Source organism: Numida meleagris, chromosome 2 (assembly GCF_002078875.1).
Source record: "Numida meleagris isolate 19003 breed g44 Domestic line chromosome 2, NumMel1.0, whole genome shotgun sequence".
NCBI classification, from domain to species: domain Eukaryota; kingdom Metazoa; phylum Chordata; class Aves; order Galliformes; family Numididae; genus Numida; species Numida meleagris.
In genome coordinates, this window is record NC_034410.1 from 48,300,477 (window position 1) to 48,322,881 (window position 22,405).

Genomic DNA, 22,405 nt, shown 5'->3' on the forward strand with positions numbered 1-22,405 from the left:
TGTACAAAGTCAGGGACTGAGCATCCCTAACTGAAGCTGTCAGAATCAATTTGCCATTTATGTCTATCTCCTTCGGTGACTCAAAGACTTTTTCTTTTTAAACCTTCTCATTTGTGGTTTGCAGTAACAGTCATTCAGTGTTCCCTGTTTCAGAGCTCTTTGAGCTGAACAAGTTGACTTGGCAACCAGGGAATGTTGGAGGAGATGGGAGTGGAAGGCACTGGTTGGCTGCTGCACGTTAATAATGACTAATGTTCATACTGATACCAATCTGTGGCAAAACAAGTACTTCCTGTTCCTTGCTATATAATGGAGAACACCTCTGAAATTCAGAAGATCATCAGTGTGCCCCCGGTTCTGCAAGCTGGGTGAGACAAGGATAAATGCTGGCATTTGTCAAACAAATAACTCGGTCAGCTCATGTTCTGATGTACTCCTTTATTCTCAGGGGCTCCTGGGTGGCAAGAGGGAGAACTGGGATTTTTTTTTGTTGTTGTTTCAGCTACACTGACCTGGTTTGAAGATGTGGAAAGAAAATGCAGTAAATCCAGAACACAAGCCCTGAGAGTTGATTACCATCGCTTTAAATGCCTGTTACTTTTAGCTGTTTAGGATTTGGCAAACAAGTGAGCAGATACAGTTGCTGCTCTTCATAAAGCATGTTCACTAGCCAGGATGTTGTTTTAAAGGTCGTCTGTTGTGCCCAAAGACAATGATGTGACAAACTACAAACCTGTCAGATTTCTTGCTGCTTTATTTTTCTACATGGAGTGAGTGTTCCTCCTGCGTCTGCAGTTCATCACCTCAGCTTTTCCTTTCCTCTTGTGGTGTGTCAAAAGGAGGAAGCAGCATCTGGGAACTCTCGGTCAGTTGCAGCTGGTGCCTGCAGTTGTGAAGGAGGGGGGGGCTGCCCCAGGGCCACCTTGCCCAAAATGACCCAGAGCTTAAAATGGTGCTGCTGGGAGGCCCTTGCCTCCAGGAGCTGCTTCCCATGGGCTCTCCCTTGTGTCATCTCCATGTACCATAGAGTCTGTATAGCCCAACAGGATGCTGCTGCAAGGAAACTTCAGAGTCCTGAATTTATGGCTTTTGGCAGAGTATTCAGATGCCTTGGGCTAGAAATCACTTTTGTTAAGAGACTTGACTGGGGAAAACACTGCTAATTGCATTCTGTCATATATATGCCTCCGGCTGAAGGAAATCCGCTGTTCTTTGTGGCACATTTTGCTTTTTACTTTGAACTGAGTTGTAAAGGGAGATTATTGTAAGGAGAAATTATTCCCTATGAGGAGCATCGAATAGACAAGGATGGCTCAATAAGATTTCTTTCATAAATCACTACTAAGATTTGTCAACCTAAATTGAAGGTTTAGATACAGAAGTACAACCCCTAATTTCATTTGCTTTCAGAATTTTACTATTTCTTAAACACCTAAAAGGAAATTGAACAGAACACGTTTTCACTGAAGTCTGATAATTCAAAAGGCCTGTTTCATATGAGTTTGTGGTCTCAGCTCAGTTTTTCTAGTCACATTTCTGATCAAAAATCTGTCCTTAAGTTGAGACTGGAACATGTTTCTATTCTAATCAAAGGTATTGCATGTAGCAGTTGAAATATTTACTTGTGGTTCATAATATCTTTGAGTAATTAGATGCAGTGGTTGTTTTTTTTTTTTTTCCAAAACCATATTTTTCGAAATAACAAAGTATTTTAGCAAGTCCCAAAGTGCAAGGCTCTTGTGAATGCATGAGAAAAATGGGGAAAAGTTTTCTGTCTTCATGCTGGTTAATACATTAGCAGAAATCTTTACATCTTTATATGCATTTTTGTGTGTTTGCATCTCAGAGGTTCAAAACTTATGCTGCTGGGATGTATGCGTTTTGTGTATGATTTAATTTTCTTTCAAAAATTTTATTATGAAATAGTTTTATTGGCTTATTTTTGTTTCCCTAAGGAGTAAGCCTAGAATATTTACACATAAAAAATAAGGCAACACATGCTTTTTTTTGGCAATTGCAAAATCTTATCCGATTGATACAACACATTTTGGATTTTTATCTCTCTGCCTGCAGAGTCTTCTTGCTCTTCTTGCAAGAGTATGAGGCTGTTGGAATAATACAGAGCTGGAAAAGCTGAGGTGTATTGGACTTCTTTGCAGTCTTATGGTAGCTCTGAGACTAATTGTCTCAGACCTTGGTCTTGACACATCTGATGGCATGACCAACGTGATAATCACTGTGCTGCTGTGCATCAGTACGGTTGCGGACTGAGAGGAAAGTGGATGTATTGCATCTATATGACAGATGATTAGAAGTCTAGCCTGCTTGCCTTTATTTCATACCTTGAAGACCTCAAGCAGTCCCCTTTTACTTTTATTATCTTTACTGTGTATATACCTGAGTAACACTTCATTTCTGTGTCAGAAAGCAGTGAGGGCTGGTTGCTGGCGAAGCAGATGTCCTGGCTGACTGGCACAGGCCATGTGCTCACCCGCGTGAGATGCTGTCCTCTGTGTCTGAGCCAGGGGCTAGTAATGAGCGAGGAGTGAAGATGAGCCTGTTCCAGAGTCTGTGTGGGAGCAGCAGGAGCTGAAGCCAGGCCTGTGACAGTCTGCAATGTCCACACAAGGTGTGCCCATTAATGAGATGAGCTACTTAACTGAGATCCATCCCAGAGGTGGGACCAAAGCTAGGACACCTCCAACAAAGCACAGTCTGGTCCTGGTGGCCATGAGCTGGGATGGATCAGCTGGTGATGTGGGCAGAGGTGCTGGAGGTGTTCCAGATGAGGCTGGTCAGGGCTTCAAGGCCCATTACTGCCCCCAGAGCTCTGGCGTTCTGTAACATTGTCAGTTCTCCATACCCTTATGAGCTCTGGGAGCAGGCAGTGCTCTGAGTTTGCTAACACTGAAATCTTTGCAGCTTCCAGTGAACTTTGTCCCCTGAAGAAAGCAGGCCTTGGTAGGTTTAATGATGATAGATGGAAAACACATCTATCATCTGGTTACTAAATTATGGCCTTTTTGACATTCAAGTTGATGAATTATTTCCATCAAGCTAAGTTAACTATTTTAGTTGAGAGTTCCTGGCAATGGGTCAGTACTGACATACTTCAGCCCTGAGTGACATGAGATGTGCAGTGAGAGGATTGCAGAGCAAAGGATCCTCCGAGGTGAAGTACAAACAGAAGCCTGGATTCAGACATAAGGTTGTGCTTTGTGCATTTCTGTAGCCTTTTTTAAGATATGCACAGGTGTGAATAGATTGTCCTTCAGGACTTACATACAGGGAAGATGCTCAAAGGCTATACAGTGAATGCAAAATGAAATTAGCTAAGGATGCAGTGGGATCAGCTGATTAGATCTTTTAGCCTTCTGTCACTGAAAGGAGACGGTCCTGCTTCCCTCTTGCATTGCCTCATCTTAAGTCTGCATCCTACTTGCATCTTCCTGGAGTAAGGGAACTTGAACTTTACGTTGGGGTCAATGCTGCTTGTAAGATGAGTGCTTATGGAAAAAAAAAGAAGGGCAAAAAAAGGAAGTTAGGAAACCATATAACGCTAAGGAGATTGATGTGTTCAAGTCTGAATATTGGTTGTGATGTTGCCAAACTTTCAGTACCTTCCCTGAGCTCTGGTACTGTTCTGGCTCGTCTCATCATGTCTTTGCCGTGAAAGTGAAATGAATTAGTTGCACTGAGGGAGAGGATGGGACAGTGTGTTGAGGAGGAGAATGGGGAAGAGTGGGGAATATTAATACTACATGAAAGTGAATACAGCAGAATCCATTGCTTGAAAAATGGAGTTAGAAAATACAGAGGAAAGTAAAATAAATACTTGTATTCATGTCCAAATGTTAATGATTCATAAATGAATTTTCAAACTCTTCTCTCCTGTGATAGACTTAGTGACTGTTTTACATTGTTCTCTTGAAACAGCTGTAGATATGTACCAAAAAATAAACTCGAAACAACTTTCAAAGTGAGAGGTTATAAACAACTATTTTCTTGGCCCAAATCAACTGATCTCCCCCTTTGTGGGAAGGCTGCAAGGATCTAGATTAAACTAGTTTCTTCCTACGTTACTTCTCATAGTCTGCTGGTTCTATGTAAGCATTTAGTATTAGGATACTATTATCAGGCAGGGACAACAGGAAAAGATTGCTCAAGAGTATTCCTGCTAATCAGTAATAATATGTGCTGAGAACTCCTATCAGCATAACAACATAAAAATCTTTCTAGCTAATCACAAAGGCTAATTGCCTCCTGTATCACCTCTCTGAAATGCATACTTAGTTACAATGAATTCTGCTTTTCACGTGAATTTGTGGATACTTGCTGTAAACACAGGTACAATTAAACTGAAGAAAGTTTCCTGACGATAACAGAAAATCTCTACTACTCTATGTTATGCTCCTCCCCAGAGAATGGGGGTCAGGAAGGATTTTTCCCTTAAGTGAGATTAGTGACGACCGGTGTTATGCTTGTTTGTTTACTTGCCTATTTACTATTTTTCTCCCTTGAAATATGGAGAGAGGCCTGCTATCTTCAGTCTTCTGGGAATTTTCACCTTACAGAGCTCCTACCAGGACAGAGGCCTCAAGTGCTGCTGCTGTCTTGGGTGTCCTGCCCTTAATCTCTGTCACTGTTCTTCTCTGGCATATTTCATGCAGGAGGGTTGTAGGTTATTTTGGGTTATAGAACTGTTTGATGGTCTGGGATGTGCAGAGTTAAAGAAGAGGACATCATTTATTGTTGCTGCCTGTGATGGTGAGGTTGTGGATGCTTGCTAGTTCTTATATTACTATGTAGTTTGAGCATCCTTAGCGTGGAAATTGATCTTGTGGACTGAAAAATGGTAAAGCGTCATTTTATTAAAGAATGAACTATGATGAAGTTGCATGAAGAAGACAAACTGATGCATGTAGTGAAACCAAATCAACTCTTTGAAATCCACCTACTGCCTTCATTTCCTGTCCCAAATTGTAGCAGTACTATTGTGTTTTTGTAGGTATGATGAGGAAACGGTATTCCTGATGCATTACTTTCTCAGCAGCTCAAGATTTTTTTTCTGTGCCGTTCCACTATTCTAATTCCCCTTGTCTTCTTCTGACTTCACTCAGGTTATTGGGATGAGTCATGTGGGCAAGTTTTTGGAGGGATTGGTTTCATGTGTGAAATCGTTTCTCTTGCTGTAAAAATAGTCCTGTGCTTTACTGGCAGCATCACGGGCAGCAATTGTGTTCAGCCATACTTTGCTATCTGTATGGTACTTGTGACAATTGTGAACCTCTTCTAGTTTTCTGCTGTTGGTATGCCCTAACTCATGGCAAAGAATTTGCATGCCTGAAAGGGTATTTAGGAGGTTTTCTGTTGTTGGCCTTTGAGTGAGCTAGGAACAAAATGCCAACAGGAAGCAGGTTTATGGATGCAGCTGTCCATTTGATGTTTTATTAAACATATTAGTGTATTTACATATTTATGAAGATGCACAATATTACCTTTGGATAGGCACCTTATATAGGGAGGGCCCTAGCTACATGAGCATGGACAACTCCAAACTTCCACCTAGTCATTGGTGTGTCAGTTCTGAAGGAGCCAGTAGGGTGGTGCTTACTATTTCCAACCTGGGAGTGAATGAATTACTCAGATCTATCCTGGTGTCAATCATTTAGGACAGGATTCAGCCCCACTAAGGCCAAGTCCCAATTTTTAGGCAAACAAGTGAGCTAGTTAGCTAGGCTCCCTCTGCGCTCAAACTGAAACTGTGCAGAGCAATCCCATGTCTGGAGGTACCTGTGCCTCTTCCATGATTATAGAGGGTGTATGCTTGACTTGCTTAGGCTGGAGCCTACTTTTCAAATAGCTAGAATTTAAATGAAGTGTTTTAAGCTTTCCACACTTTGCAAAGGTAGTTTGCTAACAGCTCAGGAACTGAGGCTAAAAGCTGCCATTTGTGGTACAGAGATCTAGCACAGACTAGGTTAGTAGGAATTATAGGGCAGATGGCTGCCAAATGGAATGATATTACGTGTTGCATCTCTTATACTTAAAACAGTATGACATATATGAACTACTTTTCCTTCTTCCATTTTCTAGGACGGTGTAGCTTTATGTATTTCACAAAAATACCTACTGTTAATTCTCAAGACAGTTACTTTCATATAATTAAAAAAAAAATCAGGTTAAAGCAATGAGATAAATGGAAATCTCATAATCGTTAGTATTTAGACAACAGTGGAACTCCAGCCATGAAAAATATGCTTGTTAAATTCTGACTCGATTTAAAATATTAGCCCTCATTGCATGTAACTCAAAGAAGCTGTTCTTCACTTGAGTGTTCTGGTGATTAAAGTATTCATTATTGAAAGATAGTTTTTAACTATTTGGCACCTTGATCAGGGCAACAGAATTGGTTTGTCTGTACACAAATACATTTGCTGTGCACATAATTATGGTAGGTCTGGTACAGGTTACTCATACCCTGAATTATGGCCTCCATCTCCTGACCATGAATGTTTCCAGAGAGGTTGTGGATGCCCTGTCTCTGGAGATGCTCAAGGTCAGGCTGGATGGAGCTCTGAGCAACTTGATGTAGCTGTAGGTGTCACTGTTCATGGCGGAGGGTGGACTAGATTACCTTTTAGTGTCCTTTCCAACTCAAATGATTCTATGATTAACTGTGTGGGGAACCCAAAGAGACCATACACTTTAATTCAGCACTTACGTTATATCCCTTACGTAGGTAGTGTAGAATCTCCATCTCCTCCCTTTACTTTGAGTAGTATTTGCTATTTGAATTCTTCCAAGCACAAGGCAGGTTTTTCTCTGCCCTTCCATCCAGAGCTGTAATGGAACAGTCTTCCATGTCATGATTTTTAATTGTACATGGTATGAAAAGGTGTTTGTGTATGTGCTGCTGTGTTGCGTGGGCGTGTTGTGTGTACATTTCAAACCACCCGTTTGTAGCGTAATTTCCATTTATTCAAGTGTATCTGTATCAACAAGGAGAACAGCCAGTACTGCAAACAGAATATGGGCTACATTCACTTAGTATCAAGGACAGCTTGATCTGGTCAAAAAAGCCTCGGTCTAGGGACCATGTGGCTGTTATGGGCAGTGTAGTTTTGGACACCTGCTAAGAGTGGTTGGAGTTACTACTTGATTTACTTGCTCATATGGATATGATTGAATGGGGAGCAGCTGACTAGGGAAGGGAGCACACATAGGATGTTAGGTCATCATTTTTACCTGGGTGCTTTTTTAAAGTTTGTTAGATAGTTTGGAGAGAGAAAATCTGATAACTTGAGTGTTTCAATTTTTTGTTGGGGTTTGGAAAGGACAAAGTGTTAAATGTAGCCAGAAGTAACACACTCAGTACTGAGAAACTTGGGCATGTTCACCATGTATATGAAAACAGGGAAAAGCAATGCTCTTGGCTCCTTTGGGAGGGTGCCTACTAATCTACTGTCACTGATTGGAGCAATGGTACGTTAAAATCCAAATGCTGATCTGAGGAGGGTGGTATTCAGGACACTGTTAGCTGATAAGCAGCTGTTTGCACCATGCAACCCAGGTTTTCTCTCCATATTGGAAAGGCAGGAGCAGATCTTGATCTTAAGAGCTAGGGCAGTTTTGCTGTATCTGATGAAGTTACACTGCCTTGCACCATCAAAAGACTTACTTCCTTGCTCTGTGCATTGTTGCATGCCCTCGGCATATTCACATCATAGATAAAGCATATCTGTGGATTCCTTTAGCGTAACCAAATACTTTTAAAATTAACTGCAGAGGAGGGAGGAAGGAGGAAGAGAGAAATACAGTAGGGGAAGGAGTTTGCTAGTGGTACACTGAGTTGGAAGGCAAAATAATGGCTTTCATGATGTTTCAAAGTGTTATGGACAATGATGACTGCCAGAGAATCAAACGCGATGCAGGGATTTGCATGTATGCACTAACTGGTCACTTATCTTTCGACAATCTCCTGGCTTTTCAAGAGGGATAGGTGTTGGGAAGGAACAATGCCAAATCCATCAACAAAGTAAAATTTATGGTGTGAGCACCAAGACGCTCAGAAATATTTGTCACAATATGGGAAAAAAATCTTTAAGCATTGCTTTAATTGCAGGATAGTCCTAGCAATGCTGTGATAAGTTGGCCACCACATATATATGGCAGAATCATGTAGCTTTAATTGTTTTTGCAACCTGTTTTTGATACCACTACCCCAAGCTTTATTCTGTTGTTTAATGGTATAATTTTTATTGGTTCTGATTTTGGCTGAATTGCTTTCAAGATTGTCTGCTGTAATATGGAAAATTACATTATACAGGAGAATCATACTTAGGTAGTGTGCAAAATGAGACTAAAAAATCAAATTAAAGCATAAAAGCAAACTAATTGTATCAGCAGCACTGCTTAGGCAAGAATGGAATTACAGCATTAAAAATGTTTTGTTGTTCACAGTCAGTTTGTTTTTTTAAAAAATAAATCTCTTTAGAAAGTGCAACTGCTCTCATGAGTAGGGATGATTTTGGCTTTCAAAGTGCTAGGGACTGCAAGTTGGTGTGAGAAGGAAGTAGGTCAGGCTAGGTGTGTTTGCCTTCATACTTTCATTTCTTACTACAGCCTCTTTCCCATCCTCTGATTTTGCACACGTCTAGATTCACCTTCACAATATGGTCCTATCTACTTACAAGTTGCCCTAGAATGATGCATGATACTGTGGCTTGTTAATAGCGCATTTTTCCAGGGCACATTGCAAAAGATGGACCTCACTGTTACTGCATATAGTTGAATGAGAATCATGGTTCACCATGTTACTGTGTCTGCAGGTCATCTGGAGAAGCAATGAGCTGTTGATAGGGGTCATGCTGCTTAACTTTGGTCTCTTCACTAAGCTGCCTCTTTCAGGTCTCAAATGCTGCAGGGTGCCTTGATACTCCAAAGAGAGAACTTGTCTAGAGGATATTTCACATTTTAGGGGCTCTGACTCATCTTTGGTATTACTGGCTCACTGCAAAAAGAACTTGGGGGATCGTTGTGTAGGCATATAACCTAGGTGCCTCAAAGTAGGTAGTATAGATTCTTACTCTGTTTCTTAAGAAAATAGCATGTTTCCCAAGTTGCACAGCTGCTTGAAATAGCTAGGATGAAATCCAAGTTCAAAATAATATTACCATTCTTTTTCTTCCCTTTCCTGTGCTCAGAATTTATCAGATGCATTTGGATTTTCATCCATGGTGTAATGCCATTTTAAATAACACAAAATGAACATGTGTTAGGAAATAGAAAAAAGCATACACCAATACTCCAGCAAACTGCAGACTGTTCCTTTTGTCGTTGTTTGGTAAGGGAGAAAATGGTGAAGTTTCAAGCAAACAGAAAGCATCAGAACAGCTGACCATTAAGAAGTCATACTGCCTGCTGATTATCATGTCTAAAGCTATCTTAAATGTAGTGGATATCTAGTGACAACTTCTGATAAAACAACTGTAACATACAGATACGGAGTACTTCTAGGAAACGTTAAAACAAATACGCTTTCAAGAAAGAATAAAGTTTCTTGATAAACAACCTGCAGTACATAACTTCACTGCTGCTTGTGAGAAATATTCTGAGCATCCTGGGAGATTTTGTCTTTAATTCTCTGAAACTGGAAGATGTTTTCTTGGGATTCATCAATTCTTGTTTCATCATGCTCAGTTCTGAAAAGTGCTGAGCTTTGGGATGTTAAATGTTTTTGGGTAACGCTGACACTGGGGATGAGAGAGCCATCTCTAAAACTGTTCGGAAAAACGTCTGCTTGTAAAACTGAAGGCATTATTTGGAACACTTTATTTTCATAAATTTTTCCTGAATCAAAGGCAGGACTCCGTGTGACCTGCCTTCTGCTTCTGTGATCTGTGCACTGGAACCCACTATCTCAAGGATTCCTCAATCTCAGAAATCCTGAATGCTGGGTTCCCCTTTGCTTCGTGTAACCACTCCTCAACTTTGGGTACATAGCCAGAAAGCTTCAGAGATGATATTGTTGTCAAAAGGCACAGTAGGCTAAAGAGCCATCAAGTAGCTGGAAGGAGAAAGGTTCAAAAGCAAGAAATCTTCATGTACTGCTTAGCTAAGCTGTGAACCTGCCTGCTAACAGGTGTTGCAGATGCTGAAAACTTAAGCTGCCTGAATAGAAAACTTTTGACCATTTTCTATATACTCATAAACACCTGGCTCAGAAGGTACCTCAGATGAAAGCTAGTTGTCTAACAGCACCATAGTTTGCCTTGTTCTTAATAATTTCTTAGCACTTTTATCATTTTCTTACAATGTATTGCTCTGGCAGTGATGGATATATGATGCAGAGTTGGATGTAGGACACTGCTAAATGGAACTTTGTCCTGACCCAGTATGGCTGCATTTTTGTTCTTAATATTCAAATTCAAGTTGACAATTGATTTAGGGTACCTAAGATTTCTGGAAAGACAAATTCAGAGTTCCTAATTCTGCTTACTTCAGTGACAGTCTCTACAAAAGCACATAGATACTTGAGATATGAATTCATCACTGCTCCGATGAAACTTGATTATATCAGGAACTGGGTCAACAGGAGCACAGGTCTAGAAAACTGGAAGGACAGAACTACAGCCCTGCTGGAGTGAGTAGGAGCTTTACCCTTGAATTCTGTGGGGCGAGGATTTTACTCAGCACTTTTATTCTCCCCTTCTCTTAGTACAAGGGCCAGGGATGTGCAACTGAAAGAACAAGCTGTGACTTTGTGCTCATACATAGGAGTTTTTCTGTACACAGCGAAACTTCAGAATTTGTTTGGGAAAGCATTTGGGTGTAAGCTGCAATTAAAAATCTTTCAATCTTGCTTAGACAAAGTTATATGAAGCATGTACCATTTTTACTGCAGGGCAGAAGCGGACAGCCTGAGGATAGGAAGATGGTGTTTTGTGTTTGTGTTATAGGTGACTGCTTATTTTATAACTTCCTCAAGCATGTATGTTGGAGGATGGCAGACTGGATGGATCACTGGTTTCATTTGATAAGATCTTTGGTTAAAACAGACTTCCTGAAAAAAATACAAGCTCTTCTACACATTGAAAAGAGGGAAAATATTAAAATAACTGCTGCTTTATGTGTTGATGAACTAAATGTTACCATAGATACCCTGGTCTGTTTACAGCAATAATAATAAATATTTTCAATTCACACTGTGCTTTTCATCTCAAAGGACCCCCAGGTGGTTTACAAATGACATACATGGATTGCTCTACACGGCACTGAACTGTAGCCGCAAGAGCTGCCTAACAACTTATATTGGTACTACCTGGCAGTGCAAGGTAGAAAATGTACTGTACCCCCAGATGAATCTATAGGGATTGTTTGGGAGAGCAGAACTGAAATCTAGCCAAGAGCTGAGCAGGAAAACACGAAGAATCAGGTAGGATCAGGCATGGAGTTACTGATACGGTTTGGTAATTCTAGGAAGAGCCAGATGAAGTTGTTACCAGGGCAGAGAGGAAACTATTTCCATCTTGAAAAACTTTCTGGTCAAAACACTTCCCTTTTCACCCCAAGATGAGTGCCTCTGCCATTTTGAAGGGAGAGAGCATCCCACTGCAAACAGCCACTTTAGAGCCTCCTCAGGAACAGGGGAGATCCAGCCTCCAGCCTTACTTCAGCAGTTCTCCCTGCTGAATGACTCTTTGCTCTTCCTGGGAGAGATGTTTGCTTTGACCTAAATAAACTCATGAAGTTATAACAATTATTTGAATCAATTCAGTTGGGGCTTGAACAAGGTATCTTTGCAAAGTAATCTAGGTGTGCACAGCTGCTGAAGGATGGAGACCTTTTCTCTCTGGCAATCTGTACAAAGTGGATGATGCTCCAGTGAGAATGAGTGATCAGCATGGCAGTAACTTAGTGATCAGGGTATTTTCCTGAGAGCAGAAATGCTAACATAATTCTCCTGCTTGCATACAGCCCTCTCACATCAAGCAAGGCTGCATCTGCCTATTTTTATTTTTTTTTTCTAAATAAAGTCTTTCCTGGAACTAAGAAACTTGACTGAAACTTCATGATCATCTTCCCCCAGTGTTTTGATGAATCAATGCTTTATGGTTTAAAGAAAAATCAGTGTCATCAAATAATAATAAAAAACCCAAACCTGAGAGTTCCACCGTTCACCTTTCCTTTAGATAACACTTAACTTCATGCTCTCCAGATAGAGTGTGAGTAATTCTCTAGGCAGAGCATTAGTGCTTATGTAGGTGTGTGACCTATATAACCAGTGACAGAGAAAATGATTCCTTAGAAGCCCTTTATACTCACTCTGTATTTATATTGTTTGGGAGAGGGAGCTAAATGATGCAGTTCAGTAGACTGCTTGAAAATTCTTCATTGCAGTGGCTGTCTCCAGAGCAGCAGCTTTTTAATACTACTGATGTTTGCCTGCCCTTCTGAGGCCACGGATAATTGTAGGTGCAAGTCTTGGGAATGTTGCATCTAACTCGTTACTGCTATTTCATGCTTCAGTCTTGAAAGGCCAAGAAAACTGGAAGATCAGGTCCTGCTTTATGTAAAATAAATAAATAAAACAAAACAACAACAAAAACCCCTACTAACAGCCCTTTTCTTAATGAACTTGTTATTGAACAGCCAAATGATTTTAAAAAACTTGTTAACAGAAAAAGCTGTTTGGCTGAGGCTCTTGACTGGGTTTGAATTAAGTGGGATTTAAATTACTGGACCTAGAGCTCAGCAGTGGCTCTCATCCATCCTTTGAAGAGAGGGGATTTAGAATGCACTATTTCTATCTGACTCCAAGCTTCTGTCAAGAACAAGGTAGGGCTGGGGTTTATACCTTATACAGAGGCCAGGCTTGCTGATGTTTTGTAAACATTTTGGCATGCCTTGACTGAGCTCTGAGCAAACTCTCTCCTATTGTTTTGAAGGCAGCCTTCCTGAAGCGTGATGTTTCCATGTGGTGTACACACTGACCAAGGCAAAACCTGCCACATTTACCTGGAATTTACTTCTGTTCTTTGGAACCTGAAAATGGGAGCACTTTAGTAGCCTGTTCCTATATTAACACACATTACAGAGGGGGCAGATTTTCACATTTTTATGTGAACTGGCATCATCAAAACATTCCTAGTGCTTTTATAGACTCAGGATGGTTTGGGTTGGAAGGGATCTTTAAGATCACCTCCAACCTTCCAAGTACCCTGCTGTAGGCAGGGACTCCTGTTTATAAAAGCTTCCTTGCTGCTTGCCTTCTGGGAAAACCTCCTCCGGCCCAACTCTAACTTGTGTTTGTTCACAGAAAGGGGCTGACCTGCCTTTCTTAGTGGCGTGCTGCAGTTTTCTGAATACTGTTTTCAAACATCCCTGAGGTGAAAGAAAAAAGTTGCAGAGAGGTTTATAAACCACGGGGCAAGTGAGCAGGAGCTCAAAAGGCTTCTCCTTGTGTGTGCGTGTACATTCTGCTCAGTTTATCATCATTACTAAATTACTTTTATTTCCCCCAGTCCCTTAACGTTTTTACCAAAAAGTCTTTTATACTCTTCTTCTGGCTGTGTTTCCAGAGGCTAGTTGCTCGCATAAGGAGCGGATGATGGATGGTGTACTCTAAACTGGGGTTGATTCATTGTATCCCGACTGATTAAAACACTCAGCTTGCATTGGAAGGGCCGAAATCCGAGCGCAATTTGCCGCAAATCAGAAACCCCGAGAGCAAGGGGAGTCGCAGAATGGGGACCGAAGCGTGGCGGGGCACGCCAGGCGACCCGATGGTAGCGAAGCCTAACCCTTCATCTTTCTCTGACTGCACGCTGAACACCTACGCAGTTCTGACATACAGCAGGCTCATCGACACGGTAGCCTAGCCGTGGGTTTGGCTGCCGAGCCGCTGCCCGCGGCTGGGCCGGGCCGGCACATTTCTGCGCGCTGTGGGAGGAGAAAGCGGCTGAGCGCTCCCCGCGCCGGAGATGTGCGCGTTGGGCTGCGCGGGCTGGCGCTAGCTGCGGAGCGGCCGGCAGAGAGCTCCTGCGCGCCGCTGCCGCGGGGAGACAGGCTGCGGCCGGAGGGACAAGCTGGCGGGATCATGACAGAGCCAAGCAGCAGAAAGGAAGGGTTTAAAAAATGCCGGAGTGCTACTTTCAGCATCGATGGCTATAGCTTTACTATTGGTGAGCCTGATTTAATTCTTTCCTTCGTTTCTCTGTTTGTTTCCTTTCTCTCTGCAGCTTCGGTTGAAGACAGCTGTTGCTCACATCTGCCTCTTGTCGCTGTACGCATTTAAAACGTACAGATACCCTGCAACTTCTGCGTTTCTTTCTGTATATACCTTCTGTATTTACTTGTGTCCAAGAAACTTGTCAGTGATACGCAGGGCTGTGAATCCCTCCCTGTGTTTTGGCACCAGGAGACGTTGGCAACTTTTTGGTTTGGAACCTTATCTTGGGAACACCGCTGCTTTCAGGACTGCAGATTTCCACGTTGCTAGTTGTGTTTCCTTCCAATGAGTCCAGGATCACGGCCCCTGGGAGCTGTGGTTTTGTTTCCAGTATTTGTTTGTTGCCTTAGCGAGTGTTTCTAAATTCCGTAACCTTTCACCCTTCTTAGGTTCACATAAAAAAGGTGTGCAATCATTCTTGTTGCCTCTCTCAAATAAAAAAAGCAAAATTGCTGAGGGGTGGTAAGATGCGGGGAGAGATCAGGGATTTTAGGACTGTTTGTTTCTCTTGTGGCTGTTTGAGTGCAGTTTGTTGTGTTTGCTGTCTTAGGCAAAAATGAGGCTTCTCAAAGCAACAGGTGTCTGCCTGTTTTCCAAGAGTCTTGCTGTGCAGAAGTTAAAAGCGGAGGATTCCCTAAACAGGCTGCTCTGCTAAAACTGTCTATCACACAAGGCTATGCTGTATAAAATGGCATTTCAGTTTTCAAATGAAATCCAGTTTGGTATTTATGGGAAACTTCTGCAGAACAGACAGTCAGGACAAATCCCCACGACTACATTTTTTTGTGGCAGGGGTTCTATTTTCCTGCAGTTGTGAAATTGGGGAAGTCTTGTACCAGTATAAATGGGTCATGATTTCATTTAATAATGATGACTACAAGCTTTTTGTTGGTGTTTGTGGGAGATACTTGTTTTATCTAATTGCCTGCTTTGCAGAAAACTTATTTTGCCATCACTAAACTTACTGATAAAGTACAGAGACAGAAATGAATGTCTCACTAAAATATTTCCATGTAATCATCTGTTAATGTATACATAGCCTTTGGAAGCTGAAGCTGCTAGGAAAATGCTACTTCTAAAGGCTGCTTCTCTGAGGTCATGGGTGGTAGTCCCCCAGTGAGCTAAGATGCAGCATGTTTGCTTTTGAACTCCCTATCCTTAATCTCTCCATCTCTCATCATTGTTACTAATAGTGATATTTCATCAGTTTGTGTCAGTCTGGAGGAAAAACATTTCCTTTTTGAGCCTAGTCAGTTGAAAACATTATTTGAAGATGCTGAACACTTCTGACTGTGCCTAATTACTTTGTTTGTTCCTGGACAAACCAAGAGGATCACTGTATTTGTCACTCCGCTGTCTTTATTGCTGTTTGTGCTCACCAAACAACGAGACCAAATTTTGGGACAAATGACTCAGGCAATTGCAGCTTCTGCTCCTTAGGATAGTTGTTGCATAGTAGTTCATGTGCTGTTTTCTTCTCTTTCATTCACACAACCGATATATTGATTGTGAACTGTGCATTATATAACATTTATTTTTATATCTTGGCAAATGTGTGCTGGATTGATTCGCATAACTGTGAAAGCACTGTAAACATGCTATCTGGTATTACCAGCACTGTGTGATGGACAGATCTGAATGATTCATGTATTTGTTAATCTCTGCATTGAAGAAAATGAGTGTATCCGAATGGTGTGACAAAAATGTTGAAGTGTTGGAGATGGGCATAAACTTCTTTCCATCAAATGAGACTTGTTTGTAGATTCCCAGTCTCAGATACTGCAAATTTCTTGAGAAGTTCTCGGAAAACATTGAGCTGCTGTGTCCGCTATTAAAGTATGTCAGCTGGGATAGAAGACTGCTGCTCTGAGGAACACAATAATATCAGGTTGAGATAAATGCTTCCACGTATGTGCAAAAGAGTTTGCATTGGTCCATCCCAATTCTAACTGTTAAGAAAGGATGATCTTCATAAAAATGATTATGTACAGCTAAACTAAAAGAAAATTTTCATGAAAGACCTGAGCCTGAAATCAGCCGTGACTGTGCGTGGGAAAGGAGAAAGGCTGGTGCAACAACAGCTCCAGGCTGATTGCCTGCAGGTGTGCAGCAGCGTGTTGCTGGAGATGGTCACTGTGCCTTCGCTCAGCTGCGCAACCTTAAGCAGCTGGTGTGCAGCTCCCATTTTCCTGTCACTCACTGCAAGAGCTGGTGGTGGGACAGCAACTGTGGGAGCTTGGCACTTCCCAAGGCCTCCACAGATCACTCTGGGAGTATCTGGCCTGCAATGCTAAAAACCAAATGTATACCAATAAGTGATAGCTTTACCTAAAGACATCGGTGTCTTTATTTGCCACTGTCTCTGTCAGCAAATTTCAGAGTCTGTTTCAGAGTAAGTTTTTTTTTGCTTGAGTTCTTGTTTAACTTTAGCTAAATTTTCCTCTACTAAAAGTAATAAATACCAGAATACCAGCTGAGTTTAGAGGACAAGAAATTAAGAACAAACACCTGCTATTTTTGTCCTGCACCTTCTCTCATCATTTATGAAATACTGTTAAGTCAGAATGCCAGTGTTACTGACTTTGCTGCTATAATTGGCTATCTGAAGGTGCAAGACAGAGAAACATCCATTGCCTTTAAACTTGGGAAAATGGTAAACACAAACATTAACGGAGGATATTTTCTTTCTGCGTTTATCACCTTCCTATGACTAAGAGCTAACTGCATATAAAGCTCCCACTCTGCTTTTCATATCCAGAAGCACCTGGCAACACTGCTTTAAGTGTCTTGTCCAAATTTATCTAATCAATTTATTTTTGTGGGTTAGAATGAATTGGAGTGACGAGGAGTTCTGCTGCAATACAAGTGCTGATGGATGTGGGTTGTGGAACTGAAACGCTTGGTCTAACTCAGAGCGGTTGTTTCTACACCTTGCATGAAAGTTTGTTTAGGAGGACCCTGTCTCCATTTCACGTGCAAAGGTTTTTCCTCCAATTATTGCTGAAGATGTGAGTTTTGTTCAGTGGCACTGTCATGCCTTAGTTTGAAATAATTCTTTAAAAATGTGGCTTTCATAACAGTTCTAGTTTATCACTTTGCATTCATTATATGAAACCAACTTTAACATCATTCGTGTGAATAACATTCCCAAAGGCAGGGCTCTTGGTGGGTGCCTCTGAAAGTTCATGTCAGAAATCCATGCATGTCAGAGCAAATGTTGCTGGAGAGGATTTGTGCTGTGTTGATCTCAGGTGAGGATGGGGAAGACTGGAAGCAAAGTTGATACTGAACTCAGTGTTCTTAGAATAAGCTTCGTGTCACATGCTTAATTTTTAAAGAAAATGCTTCTGTAGTTATTTTCTTTTTTAAAGGTTGCACCTTAGGAGCTCCATGTTCAAATTAACTGGAATAGAAAAGGCTGTTTTAGAGAGAGATTCTAGAAAGAAACCAGGGAAGTAAGAGTAGTTTTACTTTTTGTACTGTGTGTTACAGTTGTACTGTGTTGGGCTGTGTGTATTGTAGCAATAATTAATATAGATAACTAAATTGTTCTCGTGTATTGATTTTCAGCTTTGCTAGAGCTGGTCATTCTTCTGAGGGCAATGGATCCTTTGCAAGCCAGATAAGAGGCAGGTTTTAGCATAAGACCTCTCCTAGCCCACGCACAGGCACACACACAGTGTGTTTTCATGGAGATTTACTTGATTTCTGCCCTTAGTTTCTTATGAAAAATATCATCTAGATTGAGAGCACGCTGTAATCACAAGGTGCTGACAGATCTCTCACTGGCTCTGTGTGCGTGCCACTCGCAGCGTTCCTTCAGCAGAGGCCTGGGAGAGATGTCTGTCTGTGGGGTCAGTATGCTTTTGGGGAGAGGAGAAGGGTGTTTCTGGCTGTGCAGAAACAATGTCTCTGGCAAAAAGGTGAACCATAATATAACCACCTCTTCTGTTGGGGATTATAGCTTTTCCTTCTCTTTGTACCTGAACTCTGTATCATTTTCTTTGTTATGACATCACAACCAAAAGACCTAAACAAAACATAACAACCCCCCAAACTTGGCTAATAGACCACACTTTGGGAAGAGCTTCTCATTAAAAGCATTTTTCATCTGATACCTAGGAATTAAGAAATTCAAGTTTATTAACATAAAGCAAACATGAGGCTTGCAATGGGACGTGGCACTTTTAAATGTAATTTAGTAAATTCTGCAGTTCTAATAAAATAGAAAGGAAAATAAACTCACCCTCCTCCTACTCTGAAAAATTAACATAAAGCTACCAGCAAATAGACTGTGAAATAAAACTAACATTGAGTTTTTCTCCCGCTCTTTCTATTACAAAGTTGTGCTTTAGCTTCAAACCAATCCAAACTTTGTCTGCTCTGCCTGAATATTCACCTGAAAGGAGGCTGCATTTTTGGAGTCCATATTTGTGAGACACACAGCTGGCCCCCTTGCGTGGTGTTGGATTCTTCTGTGCACAGTGATTGGCAACAGCAAGTCCTGCTGGTATTTCTGTCATGTAGCTGCTTTTACAAGGGGTGGGGATGGTGATTTCTGTGGCTTCTGCAGGAACTTGGTGTTGCACTGGTATCTTCAGTGTTTCAGGGTGGGCTGCTTTGAGCTAAGTAAGTCATCTCTGGGAAGACTGCAGCATTGGTTATTGCATGGCAAGAAGCTTGGCAACGTTTTCATGGAGCTCAGCCATTTGCTACTGTGGATGATCTGCCTTATCACTGCTACCTACTGTTCACAGCTGTGTGTATCTTGGCATCTTGAAACACAGTGAGTCTTTGGGGCCTACCTCTTCCCTCAGAGTTGCCACGGAGAAGAGGTCGCAGGACACCACATTTGTCAGCGGCTCACACCGGGAGCTCTCAAACTCAGTTCCCTTTTGGGATTTGCATTTCTGCTGTATATCTTCTATTTTAAACTCTTGTGCTGTGCTAACTGTCCCGCTTTTCTGATGTAATATTAATGCAAGATCCAAATGCACGAGTAAAGGCTTCTGGATGCATCACGCGCTTATTGGTACAAGTGCAAATCAAGTCAAAGGGCAGGATTCTGGCCAGCAGCAAACTGCATCACTCCACTGCAGTTGGGAGTTCAACAGTGACTTAAATAAACAAAGGATCTGTCCCCAGACAGTTTTCTCTGGTAAAAGCATGCACTGCTGTAGGTCAGAGAGGAGTCTGACCTATGCACAAATTGAGGTAAAATCACACAGCTTTACCACAGCTTGCTCCCAAGACTTTTTGCTGGTATCTTTTTCTTCCCAAATTCTCCCTGCCTAGCGACAGAGGTTGTATCGAGTGATCGCCCTGAAACTTGATTTCCAGATTTCCAATATCTACAGGCTCAGAATTTTCAAGCTTGTAAAGGTAGCCTTGTTGCTTGCATCAGTAGCTGTGTGCAAAGTTGGATGCGGGGAGGGGAAAGTTGCAGTAATTACCAAAAAGATGCACTTGATGAAGTCTCCACTGGCTTCCCAGCTGGAGAGTCAAGCTGTGCACTGGGACAATGTGAGGGCAGTTGCTCAGGTCATCCTCCCCTTTATTAGCTGCAATCAGCCCCTGAACATTTCCCTCAGGAAGACTGCAGGCATCATCTTTCTCCATTAAATGGCAGCATGTGGTGCATAGTCTCTTGCTGCTGCTGCACGATGCTGCCTATTTCTGTTGATGTAGTGCCCTTTCCCCCTCTTCCAAAAGTGATGAGACCTGACAAATGGTGTGTGGTGTTAGGAAAGGGGACTGGCTAAGTAGCTTGCTCAGCCAGTATCACTCAGTTTGACACCAAGTGTCTCTTCTAAAGTCAGTAATTTTGTAGGCAGCTCATATTCATCTGGAGACAGAATGAGGAAGGCAGTTCAGATCCACGCTGCCTGTCCTTTTCCTTTTGTATTGACAATGAATACTCGTTAGGAGTGAAAGCTTTCAAAATCAAATTGTACCAGTTCTTTCCTCATGTGTGTGGGTAGCTGAAGTCCTTGCAGTTCCTCCAAGTGGCGTGCTGATTGCTTTTAATAGAATTTTTTTTTTCTTTCCATTTTTGGGTCTCATACTCTTAAACTGTTGTAATGGATATAGACCCCCAAATTTGCACCAGTGTTTTCCTCTTAACATGTTATCCTTTCTCCTTCCTTTTTTTTTTCAGTCTGTGTTCCACAAATGTGTTATTTTAGTTTGAATTATCTCACCTGAAAGCTAAACTTTCTTACTCCAGTTCTGAGCAGATTAGCACATGAAGGAAACTTGCAAGGATCTTTTTATTACTAGTTCAAGTACTGTGAATTTTTAAGCCAGCTCGGAGATAACTGGAAGCAAAAATTATAAATACATCAACTTCCTCTTACAGCAATTTGTTCAAAGTATTGAATTTTCTTTCTGATGATTGCTATAGACAAAAATAGATGTCCTACACCAACCAGACAGATATCCTTAAGAAAACTCAAAATGGTTTCATTTAGGCATGATTCTGCTGTTGGTTGATGACTTTTCTGTGGGCAACCAGTGGTCTTGTTCTCAGCTGCATCCTGAGGAGCTTTGCTGAGTGGTGACAGAAGCACGCTTCGTGACGATGTGAGAACAGTGGGCATTTTTGTCAAATACTAAGTGGGTAGAATGGCAATCGTAGTACCCTAATAAGTGAGCAAAGAATGTAAATACCAGGAGAAAAAGAGTTCTATGAAACTCAGGGATGCTAATGTCGTCTGTGCTACAAAATCCAAAGTGTTGTCTTAATCTCCCATTGAAGTTGGTGTTTTGCAGGGTAGGATGTTTTATGTGCTGCTGAACACATTGTGAAGAGCAGAATGCTAAGCCTGCTTTATTTATATTGATTTCCTCCTCTATTCCTGAAGCTGTGGTCATTACCGGACATGTATACTGCTCATAATCACTATTTCCCTTAAAATGTACTCTAAAAAGGGGATCTTTGGGGGTTCAGACTTCTTTATTTCCCTCATTTGGTGGCACGGTACATCGTTAGACTGGTCTACTAGGACAGAGATGATCTTTTCCCCTAACTTGCAAGGGTGTGATTTAAAGACAATCTATGTTATTTCCTCCTTGAATGTTATCATAATTCAGAATTAAATATCTTAGAGGCCAAATTATGCTCTGCCTCTTATGCAAACCTGATAACTCAAAACATAATTTGGCCTGCAGTGTGTATTTTTTTTATTAAAACTGCCGTATGAGCAAACCTAAGACATTTCTGGCAAAGCTTTGCTGTTTTTTTCCTTGCCAAAATCTGGAATATTAAAATAGAACTTGATAATCAAAGCTGATTTCAATCTGAATCATAGGGTGGGGGATCTATATTTTACACTACTTGTATATATGGTGTAGAGTATAAGATGTGTATATGAGCATTACAGAGCACGAAGGACCAGGAGATGTGGAGGAACATATGCATAGAACATAGAATAATGCAGAAAAACATGCGTATTTTTTCAGGGTCAACTTATTGAAACTTATTTCATGGCTGTTCAAATAACAACAGCAGTGAGATTTTCCAGACCCCTGGATGCAGGCTAACTCTACTGTTAGTAAAATCAGTGGATATCTTTAGAAAATCCATAACAGGACATTTTATGTTACTTTTAAAAGTTCCTTTGTATTTTGTGAGTTAATTTCTTTCTAGTAACCCGTTAAAGAGAATTACAGAACAAAATACTATAGATCTAAAGGCTACTACTAACCTTAGCTGACAGTTTATTTTTCATATAGATCATCTGATAATGAATGTCTTGCCTCACTTCAAGAGAGTGAATTCTGATTTTTCACAGGAATAATCCAGGCCAAATATGAGCTGAAAGTGTTTAATGACATCTAGCTGTGTTTCTTCTACAAAAAAAGATTGCTTTTTCCATGCTGTGTGTTTTTGGTTATGAGATAGGTGTCAATTAAGGTACTTACTTCACCTTTTCTTCCTATCAAATATAGAACTGATTATATAGAGACCTTCTGCCTCACTATGCAAAGACATAGCATGCTGATGTGAGATGGTGTCTGGAAGATGGTTATCCCAGACCCTGGTTGAAAAGTGGTATGGCAGCTCCGCTGTGAGCACAGTTTGCAGCCCACTTTGCTGTAGCGAGCAGGTACTGGTTGCTGATAACTTTACTTCATCTGGCTATAAAGCTGAGTCCTTTCCTTTTGGTTGCT

General features: G+C 41.3%; 1 protein-coding gene across 7 annotated transcripts in view; it reads left to right on the forward strand.

Moving 5' to 3' along the window:
• Window positions 308–22,405, forward strand: part of PDE1C (phosphodiesterase 1C) — a 317,833-nt gene continuing 295,735 nt past the window's right edge. The window contains exon 1 of one of the 7 annotated variants that reach the window (XM_021385552.1): window positions 308–368. Coding sequence is in view for 5 of the 7 variants with exons in the window: in XM_021385547.1 (XP_021241222.1) it covers window positions 14,102–14,186 (85 nt within the window). In the remaining 2 variants the exon portion in view is untranslated. Of the gene's footprint in view, window positions 369–13,808; window positions 14,187–22,405 lie in introns of those variants that run through there. The other 6 variants (XM_021385547.1, XM_021385545.1, XM_021385548.1 and 3 more) reach the window with 6 other exon arrangements.